The 15342-nt window shown below is 40.7% G+C and overlaps 1 protein-coding gene across 1 annotated transcript; it reads right to left on the bottom strand.

The window, feature by feature from the left end:
* Positions 1–754: 754 nt before the first annotated feature.
* SUCLG1 (succinate-CoA ligase GDP/ADP-forming subunit alpha) lies at positions 755–14911 on the bottom strand. Its single transcript, XM_026112683.2, has 9 exons — positions 14745–14911; positions 8371–8474; positions 6983–7099; positions 6205–6417; positions 6059–6116; positions 3575–3658; positions 2754–2905; positions 2035–2223; positions 755–1007 (listed from the first exon to the last, which is right to left on the bottom strand). The coding sequence occupies exons 1-9, from the start codon at positions 14794–14796 to the stop codon at positions 981–983; spliced, it is 996 nt and encodes a 331-aa protein (XP_025968468.1). The 5' UTR covers positions 14797–14911; the 3' UTR covers positions 755–980.
* Between the last annotated feature and the right edge of the window lie 431 nt (positions 14912–15342).

Genomic DNA, 15342 nt, shown 5'->3' with positions numbered 1-15342 from the left:
TAAAAAAGTAGTCTAGGGTTTAGTCTATTCTGATAAAACTTGTAACACTCATTTATAGGCACTGTGTTTGGGCTATTTCAGAGTAAAACAGGGCTTTCCACTACAGAGCTGGGAGAGATTAACAAGAAAGACACCTTCTTACATTCTTTCCTGAGAATGATTATTCTCCCCCATTAGGTACCAAACGCTTTTAGGACTTCGGAACACACAAGCAATGCAGTGCTAGTTAAGGTTAGAGAGGAAATTAAAGTAATGTTAACAAAAGCCCAAATCCTTTTCATAGTTACAGATCATTTTGAATATACTTTTGCATGGGAAATTTGACTCAGATTTATGAACAAAAATTCCATCTCTTCACATAACAACAAGCAGAATTCCTTGCCAGTAGAGGACTACACTGTGCATGGCTGATCAGCCTTCAAAAGGAAGTCTGGACTTCAGGCATATCCAGCTACATGAATCAACAAGCAATCCCTTCAGATCCAGCAGCTTTGGTTTAATGGACGGAAACTTTGGCCTATTGTTCAAACAAATGTACTTGCCAACAACAAACAAGTAAGACCATTTTTTAAAATAAAGCAAAGTGTGATATGTGCATAAAGTCAGTGCCTTGACCCTTAAAAGCATCTCTAGAAGTGACTTTACTTTAAAATGGGCAGTGCTTAAGTTACAAAAGTTTCAAACCTTCAAGGTCGATTGATTTTCTATATGATGACTGAAGAAATGGCTCTGCTTCAGGAATTCAGAAGATGAATCAGGTTTAGTAGTGGATTTATTAATTTGGTGTAATTTACAATCAGGTGATCATGTCTGAACCAAGTAGAGAGCAAAACAGGTTTAGCCAAAAGGTTTATGGCTTCAAAGTCAAATTCAGCGACCAGTGTCAGTCATTTGGGCAACTGAAGATTAGCAGACAAAAGATAAGCAGAGGCCAGGTGCTTCACTGATATTTTGGAGACAGTATTCCAAAGTGTCTTCTCTTACAGCAATTTCCTCTTCTCAAACTCCTGCAATAGCACACAGACATTCCAGGTGGAAGAACATAATGCACTTCTATTACTGTCACGTTTTAGATTACACTGTATTTCTTAGGAACTCTTGAATTTAGGAATTAAAAACTGAAATTAAAATTTAAAATTAAAAAAACCACATTGTGTGAAAGTTAGAGAGAAAGCAGGAAAAGTATTTTCCCATCTCTAATAAGCAAACCGGCTATGAAGAACCAGCAGCACTGTATTGCAATCATTGCTCTGCATCCAGACTGCAGTGCTGTCAAGTAACTGTTTATCCTAACAGGCTTATCCTAATTCTGCAGAAGAACTGTAATAGTATGCTTACAGTAAAGAATTCAAGCCAGAGAAGCAATGAAGTCATTAGGATGTCCATTTCAGTACAGCAAAAAACATAAAAGATGACTCCCACAATAGCCTGTGAAGATGCTATACTATACAGGCACCACAAGAAAAAAAAAAAATAACTTGCACAGTTGCATTTCCTCTGGCTGTGAAGAAGTGCCTTTTTTTCTTTTCTTTTGAGAAGAATTAAGAAAGATCAAGAAAATCCTACTCCATACAGAAGTTTACTAGCTGTATGCATTCAGCTATGATTCTGAATTAGTACTTAAAAGAGACATATCTATATGCCTAGGCTTTCCTCCCTCAAATATCCTACTTGCAAAGAGTGTTTTCTCATTTGAAATTAATTCAGGTTCTTTGTTTCCTCTGATAGCATCCAGAAAACACAACTCAACAGCTGTTAGCTCTGAGAGCAAAATGTAATTCCTTCCACTTTTTGCTATGTTTACATTCTTATAAAGGGAATATTACATAAAATTGTTCTTGCATATTATCTAAGTAATATCTGCAGTAATAACTGCAGCTTGTTCAGTCAATAGAGCTCTTACCCAAATATCCTGTGGCTTCTAACTCAGCTAAATGTAAAAGACAGGCTCCCAACCCCTCTTCCCTCAAAAAAGTAACTTTTATGTCTTGCTCTGGATACAAGTACCCATACCACAGTTTCCAAGTAACTAACCTTGTATATGGTGCTACCTAGCTGAGCAGGAGACATGCTGACCACAACACCAGCACTTTGAAGAGCAGCTATCTTCTCTTTGGCTCCACCTTTCCCCCCAGCAATGATTGCTCCAGCATGACCCATCCGCCTGCCTGGAGGAGCAGTGAGCCCAGCTATGAACGACACTACCGGCTTAGCATTTGGACCCTGCGGAGAAAGAAAAGATACTGCATTACATGGGGAAGGGTGAGAAGAAAAGCAATTCTAGCTGACTGATTTTTTAAAAAACATGAACTAGCCAGGAAAAGATATCAGACAACTAGAAACCTCAGACAACATGGAACTGCTAGTCTGGGTGGAACACTGTGTGGAATACTTCTCCTCATGATAAACCAAACAAACCAGAAGTAATCACGGATTTTAAGACATCTCTCTACAGAACAGCCCCACATATTACAAAAAACAGAAACGAACAGAAATACCCACACCGTAACACCGCTGTGTTCAGTACAAACATCATTACAGGACTAAGAATCTAAAGCTGACAAAACACTTCAGTTAAGTTTAACCTGGTTAAAGCCCCTCCTAATTTTAATTCTTTCTCTTGAATAAAAGTATGATTGTTCGCTTTTGTGTAAATATAGATGAGAGATTGAACGACATTTTCCTTGACATGGCAAGAGAAGATAGCTAACTACCAAGGTATTTGGGAGCAGAAAGCAGGCTCTAAAACTTACAGAATTATTTTCTTTCAAGAATGCTGCTGCATCTTCTTCAGCATTTCCTCCAATTTCTCCAATCAATATGATCCCCTCAGTATGAGGATCCTTCAGGAAGACATCAAGGCAGTCAATAAAATTAGTTCCATTGAAAGGATCTCCTCCAATCCCTGAAAAAAAATAAAATAAAAAACACAAAAATGAGTAACTCCAGTTCATGATATTCCATTTATGTTAAGGCTGTCAAAGCATACTTCAGCATGAAGGATATTTCCAAAGACCTATAAGAGGGAAAACTCTGAAGGCTCCTCCCCAAGTCTGGAGAGAGTGCAAGTTCCTGCTCCAAACATCTCCCCCACAATTTACAGAAGGCTTTGATATCAAAAGTTAACGTTTGCAAGTACCCACCTTTCAGACCATGAGCAATCTGTTATACCAATACAGCAGGGCCAAGGCCCCAGCCCTACAGTTTTACTGTGAGAAATTTAACGTGAATGAGCCATCTTGCTTAACATACTCAGCCGAGTGTATAAGAATGGCATATCCCTTTACATAATATTAAACTTCTTAGGACAACTTTTTTTCATACTGACTTCATGTTTGTTGACAGCGCTCCACCAAAACCTATTTTCTAAGCTTTTTATTAAATTGACATGGAAATGCTAACAGAAGGGTTATACAGTTATGTTCTTCACAGCACGTAGGGATGTCATTTCTTAACAGAATAAGAAGCCATGCAGCACTTTCTAGGCTTGTAAAAAGAAATTACTTTGGATTTCTTCCTGTAAACAAAAGGCACATTAGTCCAGGTGTAATAGGTTGTTTCTGAGGAAACCTACCGATACAGAAAGACTGCCCTAATCCAACTTGCGTTGTCTGATGAACAGCTTCATATGTCAGGGTGCCAGATCTTGACACAATGCCTTTAAGGAAGAAAGGGAGAAGAGTTTAACACTAACACAACTAAGTACATGACTAGAGGCAGCTGTTCATGTATTCAGGAAAAACACCTTAATAAACTAAACATGAGCTGCCAGGTTTTCCAGCTATCCTTGCAAAACCACGAGAACTCCATATAAGATGAGATCTGTACTACTTCTCAGCTGGCATTTTTGACATTCGGTTGTCAGCTGTTTACAGCTGCCCAGAAAGCTAGTAATACTGGCCCAGATGGCATTGCTCACACTATAGCTGTACCAGTAGAGAATACTGAAAACAAAAATTCCTAGAAGAATATACTTCTCATCTTGTATACAAGTAGCTGATGCACTGTACTTGAAACATGGCAGCAGCTCAACAGTTGCAAGAATTCTGTATTATTCACATCCACAGTATGGCTGGACATATGAGAAATCCTCCAGAATACAAAGACACTGCATAAACACGAGTAATCTTAGTTGTTGCTGCAGCTCATTGCTCTAAGATAGATATTTAATGTTTACATTACAGTATTATCAGAGGCCACAACCTTTACCAGGCCTCACTGTACTAGATTTCATATAAAGTAAGTTATGCATTGGATAGTTCTAAATTGAGGAGAGAAAGTAATACAGAGGCAGTGGTGGGGAGGGGTAGAAAAGAGTATTGACATGTGTTTTCCAAGTTAGGCTTTCTGTTAATACTACTGGAAGGAAGTTTCCTAGAAAAAAGGCGCTTCTACATTTACCTGTTTCAATCCATCTAACATACAATGCAATTAATACATTGCATGAACAGAGGAAAAAAATGCACAAGTGTACTAACAAGTTTAGTTCTATCAAGGCTACGCATCGCTGAATAGCACAGCTGTCTAGTAGCAAATACTTTTTTTTTTTTTGCTACATTTGCAAGGGACTTCCTGTTTCCCATTAACATCAGATTGCCTGACAGAAGCTACAGATAAAGGTCCAAAGACTGTAGCAATTTTAAAGCTTACATCCCAAGATTATCAGATGACGCTTGGATGCCTCACAGCAACAGAAAGCAGAGGAACATATCACCAAAGGTCACAGCCTTAGAGGAAGCTGGGAGGATGGCAAAGTTCATATTTTTACTTCGTGATACTCGGACCATCACTGAAAATGTTTCCAGCAGTAGTGGAGCAAGTGGATTCAGGATTTAAAATATTCTCTTGCACTTCATGTGCCTTGCATTTGGATTCTAATATGTTGCAACTACAAGACATTTCTTCCAGACATTTAGAAAGTCTTCTTAACAGAATTTTGATTCAGAAGGGAGCTCAAGGCAGCACCAGTTGACGCTATCTTTTACAGTCATAGAGCACTGGCTTGATGGTATCTACAAAAGGCATAATTGCAGTCGTGTCTGATTTTTCAATTTCAGGTTTATAGGTACTTTTGAAAGCTGTAAGTGTGATCTGAGTGCTAATGTTTTGTCTAGCATTCAGTAGGTACAGCTTATTCTCAAGTCAGAAGTGGCCAAGTAGCAAAGACCGTTTCTGTTGTTAGAAAAACTGCACTGAATCCCCTTAGTTCTAGTGCACTGAACAGCTTTCTCCACAGCAAATCTGCTTTGCAACATTATCATTTTCTCAGTGAAAAGAGTACTATGTTTAAGTTAAACTGGGCGTGCTGCTGAGAGATACTGGCAGAGTACTCTGTCGACAACAATATTTCTGAAGTGCTATTTATTAAATTACCAAGACACATTTTGGAATCATTTTCTTTACAGTTCCTATACTGCATTATTTTAAAAATAAAGAAGTTGTTCTTTCTACGGTTTAGAACAAATAACCAATAGAAGTCAGGACTCAAGGCTTACATGCAACAGGGTGTGTAATTAACATCTGATCACGGACACATCACTGCCTTTCCGATCTAATTCTCACTCTGTAAGAAGCAGGTGTAAAATTTGTCACTGCCATTCACCGTGGTATAATTGCCTAAGTTCTCACGTTATAAACTTGTCTGTAATCTCTTTTCTTCGTTGTAACACTAAGCTCATCATAGATGTAGGATCCCAGTTCTTAGCAGCCAAGCTGTCAGAAGGATTAGCATTTGGAAACTTAGCGCTCTCAGATCCTAAGATAAAAAGACGTATGCTCAAACAAGAGCGTCAGGGAAACTAAGCCCATCATGTTGACCAAGGAATCCTTTCCAGTACCTGTGCTTTCACCATTAACATTCAGTACCTGCTACAGTAGACTGACAGACTTCGGCCTTCAGGATTGATAATGGCTAAGTTCACTTACGAACCGAACGACAGATAAGCTGTTACACAGCATATTAACCGTCTCCAGGGTAGGATGTGACTAGACTGCTGAGTAAGAACAACAGGGTATGAAACCTGAGTTTTAGATGACGCGTAAGTATTCAACAACTCACCAATTCTTCCCTTCTTGTGAATGTGACCAGGCATGATACCAATTTTACATTCTCCAGGCTAAAGAAAGAGTGGGAGAAGTCAGATGGAACATTGAAACTGTCACTAAGAATGGTTAAGCCTCAGAGAAAATCCAGAAGCTACTTACATTGATGACTCCAGGGCAATTTGGGCCCACTAGTCGAGTCTTATCTTGTCGAAGCAGTCTATGCTTAACCCGAACCATGTCCTGCTGGGGAATACCTTCAGTAATGCATACGACTAATGACATTTCTGCATCGATTGCTTCATTAATCGCAGCAGCAGCAAATGGAGGAGGTACATATATAACTGTGGCAGAAGCACCGGTTTGTTCTTTGGCCTAAAACAGGCAATAACAAAAAGGTATCAAGCACTTAGTGGGCCCAAAGAGAACACGTGACAAGTAGCCACCCAAAATACGTCCATCTATAGCCATAAATGAAGTAAATTGATATGCATTCATTTACTATAAACAAAGCAAGTATTAAGTGTCTGAAGATGGATATACACAGTACAACTAGGGAACTGAGGACCTAACCACTCTCTAGAAGGGATTCTCCCTCTTCGAGACACCTTTAGATAATAATTTGCTAAAAATTCATCATACACACCAGAATCAGTCAGAAGCTAGTTGCATATATAACATAAGGATATTCGGGGCGGGGGAATCATTTTTGTTACTGAGTATCCAGACTCTGCATAGACTCTACAGTGGAAGCGAAGCTCACGCTTAACCATAGTGAATGTTCACTGTATTACAGAGCCTCCATTCTATTTCTTACATAGTGATATTCATATTTTGAATATTTGTTTCTTAAGTGTGAGCAGTGAAAAAAGGAGCCCCTCTGCAGCATTAGTTCTTGCAATAAACTGTGTCTGCCCCTCCAGTCACTGCTGCAAATTACCTCCTTCACAGAATTAAAGACAGGCAGACCCAGATGAGTTTTCCCTCCTTTTCCTGGAGAAGTTCCTCCAACTAGGTTGGTGCCATACTCCAATGCCTGCTGGCTGTGAAAGGTGCCCTGTGAAAGAGGATAAGTAAAAAAGTTAAAAGATGTGCAATAGCAAATAAAGTATATCAAAAGTTTTGATGACATCTATAATTCGGAAGGCAATTTATGGCAGTTAAATTTACAATGAAAAGACATGATTTTACTGTAGATATGCAATCAGCTATTTCACAGAGTAAATCAACAAGTTTTAAATGGATTCAGAATATGCTAGGCCTTTTTCTTTTAAATCAGAGCACTGTGGCTGCACACTAAAGCATGATAGTTTGTTCTGTGTTGCTGATACACCTCCAGATATAGCAGTCATTTTATTTTCCACATCAGTTCTGGCAGATGACAAACATGAAAATGAAGCAGAAGAAATCAGCATTCTCACCCACGACTAGTTGATACTTACAGCAAAAGCAGTCTTATCTCCATGCAAATGGGTAAATGAGTGAGTGTGAGAAAACAGTTAAATGTACTGAAATAAAAACAGAAATTATAAATCTAGATTTTTTTCAAAGGCAATCTGTAACAGCAACACATTATTGCAATGATAGCAGCACTTCAGTGAGCAAAATACTAAAGAAGCTAAAAAGCCTGTTGACAGAATACAAACATGAACTTTACTAGTAAATGGGGGATTCCAAATTGCCACAGAACATTGAAAATACAAAGAATAGGGAATGACTGCAGGTGGCAGCCTCTTCCTTAGAGGACAAAGCTCAAATTAATATTTACATCACTGAACAAAATGAAAATATATTAAACAAAATAGGAATGCTAACCAACAACACCAGTCAAGCACATGAGTCTACAAGGTAGCCTCAGCATCATCCATCTGCTTCAGTAACAAAGGACATTCATTCCTTTTTTATTCAAAGGCATTTGTGAAAAAGGTGCATCTAAAATCGAAAGGTTTTTGTAGTTTTTTTTTTTTAAACGGATCTTCATTTACAAAGAAATGCTTTTAGTCATATATTGTTAAAAAGCTAAAGACCAAAAACAACAAAAACCAGTAATATAATAGAGACAATGCAAAAACAAGTTTTCAGCTGGAGCACAGGGGGAGGGGTGGGAAAGTTACGTGGTTAACTGAATCTAAGGAAAGAAAGAAAAAATCTATTTGGACCAAAGAACAGAAAACCACAGAGCTGAAGCGATCTTCCTGGTTCCAGAGTCCAGTTTCCTATCATCGCAGGCAAGAACAGCCCATAATCTCTTCCACTGGTTATTATATCTTTTGGCTAGTTAACCTTCTACACCAAGAGGGCGATAGAAGAAATAATTCTTATACATACCTGTTTGCCTGTAAAACCCTGACACATAACCTTTGTGTTTTTGTTAATATACAGGTTTTTCCTTGATGCTGAGTAGGAGCAGTGTCGTACTCCATTCTGGTGCACTACAGAGAGAAAGAGACCAAACTATTAGTGCCTTATGAAATAAGCCCACACATATTTACAATTACATCAAAAGATTAACTGAACCAGGATTTCATATTTTCAAAAGCAGCTCTGAAATTTTTAAGTATTTATAACTTGTCATTCTGAGGTATTAAACGTCTTTAGTTCACTTTGTCTATCACTGTGATTATTCAGATTGCTAGGAACCAGACTGTGTACTTCTCATATGGGATACTTAATATCAGAACCATTTTTAAGTGGGTTTTTGGACCAGTTGCAGCTTCATTTGCTGAAGAGCTGTAGTTGAAGATGCTGTCATTCCTAACTGGGATAGAGGAAACTACCTATGAACATTCCTGGTCTATTTTAGCTAGTAAACAGATTAGCTCACAATACAGCCTGAAGCCTTCTGAAAAGGGGTTAAGCTATTTTGTTTCATTCTGCCCAGAAACAAACTTTCTCAGACCATGGTTTATGCTTTACTTCTATTCAAAGAAAGCAAAGAGGAAAATAAAGTTATGCCAGAAGAAGCCTATGGACATCACTGGTGTTCGTAAACCTAAGGTCCTGACAAGGAAAGTGCCAACAGAAACACAGAGCTTCAACTCCCACCACCACCCGCTGTGGTTCTCTAAGGAGCTGTGGTGGCAACTGATGTTCAAACCAACACGCGATAATTCAACTACATTTTAAAATAAGAAATTTACAGAACAGCACACAGTAAACTATAATAAAACTGCTGAAAGGACCTGCATGGTTTTAACTTAGATCACATCTTTATCTATTTGACTGGTATCTACTGAAGTCATATACAACATGCATTATTACAAATACTGTTACAGAACTTGTTAAGCAAAGGGGAAAAAAAGAGCAGTAACGGACAAATTCTAAGATTTAATTAACGCAATTATGAGGCTGCCTGTGGATGGTTAAAGAGACCTAGCACCAGTGATACCTTGCACAGAAGAGCTTAGGGTCTGAACTTTGAGAAGTCCTATATGTTTCAAAAGGCCTGTGATGGGCCTTCAAGAGCAAAGAATAAACAGACTAAATTAAACTAATTCCAATCTAAGTTTCACATATATAGTCTCTGTTCCAGCACTGACCTGCAAAAATACGAGAGCACCATTTGCCAGGCACACAGGTTGCCTATCTCAGAGCTACTCAGTAACTTTATTATTTTGAAAAAGAAGAAAACTTTGACAAATAGTCACTTATATCTCCATATCACAAAAGCAATTCTACAGTCCGAGTTCAGCTGTCCATTCCACATCTATTTTCAGATACTTATAAGCTTTCACAAAAATGTTTTTGAAAGCTTAAGTTTCTCAATTCTCAGTTTTATTGAGAAGAATATATATATTCTTAAAAGAAAAGAGGCTTTTGAGCCTTTTTAAAGCTATCCAAGTACAAAAAAAAAGATTTATTTTTATGCACTGATAACTAAGAAAAAAGACCTTAAATTCCAAGCTTTTTAAGGATTTACTCCTGAAAAACTGCATGTTCTTTTTACACAGCTGAAGAACCCTGGTTCAGAGAAAATGCAGTTGGTTCAAAAAAGCCCATCTGTAGGCTTGAGCACTTTGCTATCTTCATGCAAGCTGCTTGGCACGGGCACGTGTGGAGGGAGCTATACATTTCGGAAGAAATGAAGAAAGTCACCTTGCATTTTCTAAGCTGGATTAGTACAACAGAGATTAAAAAAAAAAAAAAAAAAGACATGATACAGCTCTGTATTTATCTCCAGAGCCTTGTCTGAAGTAGAAAAGTTTGCTCCTGGTTATCAGCAGTCAGAGCAGTAGAGGCATTGGTCAAGACGAGGTTTTGCTACATGTGGCACAAACAGCAAGTCCCCGGTGCAAACAGCCGGCAATTTAAGTAGTAAGACAGATATGAGATGAGAGGGAGACAGGTGGAGGACTGGAACGGCACGCCTAAGTCCACAGCAAGCAGGAGTCAGAAATAGAACCCAAGTTTTGATTTCCAGCTAGGATCTTCATTCACGAGCTCACACTGCTTCAAAGTTAGGGTGTCTGAGTGTAAATGCACGTCCCTGTTGGAAGGCAGGACAATAATTATTTGCCCTTCTTGTTACTAACCTTCAATCACAAGCCAGCAAAGGCCAAACTCGCAGCTGATGTGAATGTGCACCTGTAACTCACAGGCAAAGTTACAAAGGTGCAGGCTCCAGATGAAGCCCTAGAGTAAAAGAACAAGTCTTACCAATTCCAAGTCTTATCAAAAACACAGTGGAAATGCTGTGTTTTGTCAAATCAGAGGTCTAACATAACATTATGGTGTCCAACAAAGGCCTGTAATAAAACTTGAGAAAAGAGTATTAAAAAATAAGACTAAGGACTGGATAGTCTTTTCCAGGAAATCCCTTTTGCTTCTGCCACATCCCTTTTCTGGTTTGCATAGTTTGTGTTTAAAAAAAAAAAAAATTATGCAAATAACAAGATGCATTTATTTTGGCTTGTACTTCAGCTTCGACATAGCTAGAAAGATGCATATTGTGGCAAGAAGCTACGTACAGGACAATGAAGTATGAAAAACACTCAACTACTAAAACCTTGTTGCTGCAGGATAGATTTGAAAAGCGACACCTAAATTTAGCAGAGGGACGTATATAAAACATTAGTCATTTTACAGTAAAGAAACCTGACGAGGAACAGAAACTAAGAGACAGAACTACCTCCAGCATGTTCCCTGCTGGTAGTTACTCTTGGATCTGCAGAACAGGGCCCCAACTGAGCCCCAGAAGTCTCTGCAGTTCAAGTAATAGGAAAGCCCAGCTACATTTCCTAAGAAAAAACAAAAGTTGCAAGAGTAACATCTAGCCTTGAACAGGGCTTTAAGCTCATTTGTTTATTACAAGAGGAGAAAAAAAAAAACTTTCTAGAAAAATTCATTATTGCTTTTCATGAAGTCGAAACTTTAATTTATCTGGTAAAAGTAAAGTTAACTCATTTGGAAGATATTTTAAAGCACATATAAGATGCAGACCATGTTTACACTGAGTTTTCAGGCACTCTTGTAGCATCAACACTTCCATAGCACAAATCTCATTTAAGCTGATACAACCCAAGTTACATTTGCCCGGCTTATTTGGGTTGTAAGAGCCACTGGACAGTACAGATACTAGGACTAAATCTCTTCCATATTCTGATTTTACAGAGTTGAAAACTTGTCATTTTCAGAATTTCTTGCATGATTTCTCATACCTATGGACAGGAATCCAGTCAAAGTGCCTCCCTCTTGCCCGCTTTTATCCTCGACGAATTAAAAAAAAAAGTTTGGAAGCTGAGGTAGCAACTGAAGGCAGTCACTACATAATGAGCACAATACAGAAGAAAGGTAAAATAGCAGCAATTCCTTTCTAGCTGGTTTGAGCAGATACCCACACTGCCAGGAGACTGACAAGTAATAGAATTCTCCTTCTATTACTCCTTGAAACATCCAAACAGCTTGGAGATAAAGGAAGATATTCCTTCTCCTGTCCACTACCTACCTAAGGAAAGAAGGATCTTCAGAAGACACAGGGGCTCCAATACAAAGGATAAGAATGGAGCTCAGTGAAGGGGATAGACAAGGAGGGATTCAGATGCAAAGGCAGTCAAAAATGCTTTAAAAAAAAAAAATTCTTCAGTGCCCTTATTTTCTGTCAGTTATGGGCCTTCAGCTGAGAAGCCCCTTCAATACTTTGTACATGCTGTTTAATTTGCATTTTTAATTACCCAACTTCTTTCCCCTTTCTCTCTCTACAAACGCATGGCCTGCAGAGGACAAAACAGAAACTGTTCTGGACAGCTTCTTACATTACAGAAGAGAACGAACATTTAAAAAAAAAAAAAAAAAAGTATAGCAAAGACCAAAGTGCTGCAGCAAATTTCAAAGTTTACTGACTTAGAGGCTTGACATTACAAGACTATTCAGCATCCAGTTTCTGATCCCATTCCTTTATTATTTGTGGGTCTTAGTTACCAGGTTATACATATACTCACATACACAATAACATTTTGGATAACTCCCTCTTTCCCCCTAAATCTGCCTATAGAATTTACCTTTAAAGATACAATTTGTGCTATTAGAAAGCTGTTCTTATTGACTAAAAAGTTGTCATGCTATTGAGGGATTACTCAAGGTATCTTACTCCTGGTCTTAAAGAGGATTATCTGCTCAGAAAAGGATTTCTAGCTATCAGCCTCCAACCTCTTCTCTCACCCTTCCCTTGCCAAACAAATTCCAGTTAATCACAGAGAGTTCAAGCTATGAACATGGCATAGAGTTCAGGAATTAAGCAAACTAACCAATACGCACAGATGCAACTACTACGCTATGCCTATCACATTAAACAGAACAGGCAAAACAACAACTAGAAAAAATTCAGTTCTTTCGAAACAGATCTCTTTCCTAATCAAAAATCCCCACTCATAGCAATATACATTACTAGCTATATGGGGTCACAGGAGAGACAACGGCATTTGAAAGAAAAGCTTTCTCCCAAGTCCGTTAAGTTTAAACAGCTTTGAGCATTTCGGAGAAATGGCCAGCTCTTGAGGAAATGGGTACATTTTCCTCCACACACACCAGCTATTTCTTCTAGGATAACCAGCTGTTCTCCCCAGGCACCCTCCACACAGCTAAAGGCCTGGAAGCTTTCCTCTCCTCAACACCGTTTGCATAAAAAGAAATAACCAATTGTTCAGTTTGGATTATTATTTGTGTAGCAATTTTTTGGCACAGTTATTCACATAATTTACTGGAATCATTTAACGTAGGAGCTCTCCAAAACCTTCTAGCAAGCCTGAAACACAAGAGTCCTGACCCTGACTCTCTGATCCCTGGTGAGGTGCCTAAAGAGACTCTCTCTTCAAAGTGCAGAGCAGACCTGCATAGCTCTTTCTTGTCTCAGTCCACATGCAGACACTGCTTTGATCTGACCCTTGAGCAAGCACTTACCATTCACTAACGTACTTAGTATTGTTTCACAACTTCCTGAGTGTATTGACTTCGAGTAATGCCCACCCTGCATGCTTCTTTTTGCAATGCACCAACAAAAACAGATCTTGCATCTCTTTTGCAACAGAAACCATTAGAAACTTGTGATTTTGAATCATCACTGGAAGAAGCAGATGTTAACTATCTGTGATTCAGTGTTGTACATACAAAGTTCAAATTTAAGGTCTCTGCAATTGTTTAGCATTCTGCAAAGAGTATTAAACAAGACAAAGAAATTTTTCAGATGAAGGAATATTTTGTCTTGCAAAAGTTTCTCAAAAAGACTTTATACACTGTTGCAAAACAGAGCACCTCTTGAATCACTTAGCTTATCTCTTCCCCCTCCATCCTAAAAGCATCTTCAGCACCCTTGCATCTCTTCTGAATCTCTTACTCATATTTCTAAAGAGAAAAAAAGTGTTTTTTTAATGTGTGAAACTGCACCCAAGATTAGCATTCCTGGTAGTATAGATTAACCTAACCTGGAGATGCCACATTCCCACCTGCTCTCCTCCACCAGACCCAATTCTCAACTGACCAACAGGAGCCAGTTCAAAGGGCTAAACTGGCAAAAACAAACACAACAGTACAAAAGTATAGTTTCCTACTCGTGCTTATAGAGGACAAATAAAGAGGAGGGAATGCATAGCTGGGGGGACGGCAGGACTGTCTCACGAACAGCTTCACCAGCTTAAACTGCTGTGGGGTCCCCCCACGAGGCCCTGAGCTGCAAGGTACCGCTCCGAGGCCCAGGTCTTCGCCTGCACAGAGATCTGGTGAAATCAGCCGGGTTTAAGGCAGTCCGCTCAACGCCACCTGCTCAGCTAACGTGCCGGGAAATGGCCTAGAAATACCCGCACTGATTTCAGCAGCGGATACGGCAAAACAAGCCCGCTGGAGGGAGGAAAAATTAATAAACACTTTATTTTTATTTATCGTGGTCTTCAAAACAACGCATGAAAGACTGCAGGCCGAAGCACTAGCCGCGGATCGCTCGCGGCCTCGCTAATTAAAAGGGGCATCCTTATCCCCGACCTCCCGAGGCACCGGGGCAGCAGGAGGCAGAGCGGGCCGGGGGGGAGCGGGGGGCGGCACCGGGGCACCGCGGCTGGCGGCCCGCCGGGCCCGCGCCCCCCGCCCGGCCCGGGTGACCTTGCTGGGCGCGGGGGGAGCAGGCCGCGGCGGAGCGCCGTTGCCAGGCAGCGCGGAGGGAGGGCCCCGCGGCGGCGGCGGCCGGGCGCAGGCGGCGGCGGCGGCCCGGTACTCACGGCGGAGGAAGCGGCCCAGGAGGCGGGCGGCGGCGCCGCGGCAGTGCGACATCGTCCCCGGCGGCAATGACACGGGCCCGGCGGATCGCGGCAGGCGGGCGGGCGGGCGGCCCTGCGCGGCGCCTGAGCCCTGCCCACTACCGGCGCGGCGACGGGCAGCCCCGCGCGCCGATTGGCCCGCCTGGGAAGCCCCCCAGTGGCGGCAGCCAATCAAAAGCTCCCCCGCGGGGCATGGCCGCGGGGTATTGTGGGAGTTGTAGTGCGCGGCCAGCTGCGGGGCGGGAGGCGGCGTAGGCCGCGCTGTGGCAGCCGCCAACTGCCGCCACCCGCTGTGGGGAAGAGGGTGAAACCCCGCCTCGATAACGCCTAACTTCTGCAAAAATCACGCCACAAATAATATTTTCGATGGCTGCCTGCTGGGAGCAGCTGCGGCCCCCCATTGACCATCATACCCGTAATAGGTTGTCAGGAAAAGTGAAAAAAGGCTTGGCCTAACGAGCCAAAAGGCAGTTTTAAGCAGGGATTGTGCTTTATTTGTTGTGGTTGCAGCTGCGATAGTGTAAAGGTGCAAGAAAAGCAGCATTTTTAGGTGGTATCT

Source organism: Dromaius novaehollandiae, chromosome 4 (assembly GCF_036370855.1).
Source record: "Dromaius novaehollandiae isolate bDroNov1 chromosome 4, bDroNov1.hap1, whole genome shotgun sequence".
Classification (NCBI taxonomy): domain Eukaryota; kingdom Metazoa; phylum Chordata; class Aves; order Casuariiformes; family Dromaiidae; genus Dromaius; species Dromaius novaehollandiae.
This window is presented reverse-complemented; position numbering and strand designations above follow the sequence as displayed.

Coding starts and splice junctions, on each gene's coding strand:
- SUCLG1 (XM_026112683.2), bottom strand. CDS start 14,796: ATGTCGCACTGCCGCGGCGCCGCCGCCCGCCTCCTGGGCCGCTTCCTC. Junction 6,117..6,204: donor ATTGCCCTGGAGTCATCAAT/GTAAGTAGCTTC, acceptor CTCTTTCTTTAG/CCTGGAGAATGTAAAATTGG. Junction 3,659..6,058: donor TCACAAGAAGGGAAGAATTG/GTGAGTTGTTGA, acceptor TCTTCCTTAAAG/GCATTGTGTCAAGATCTGGC.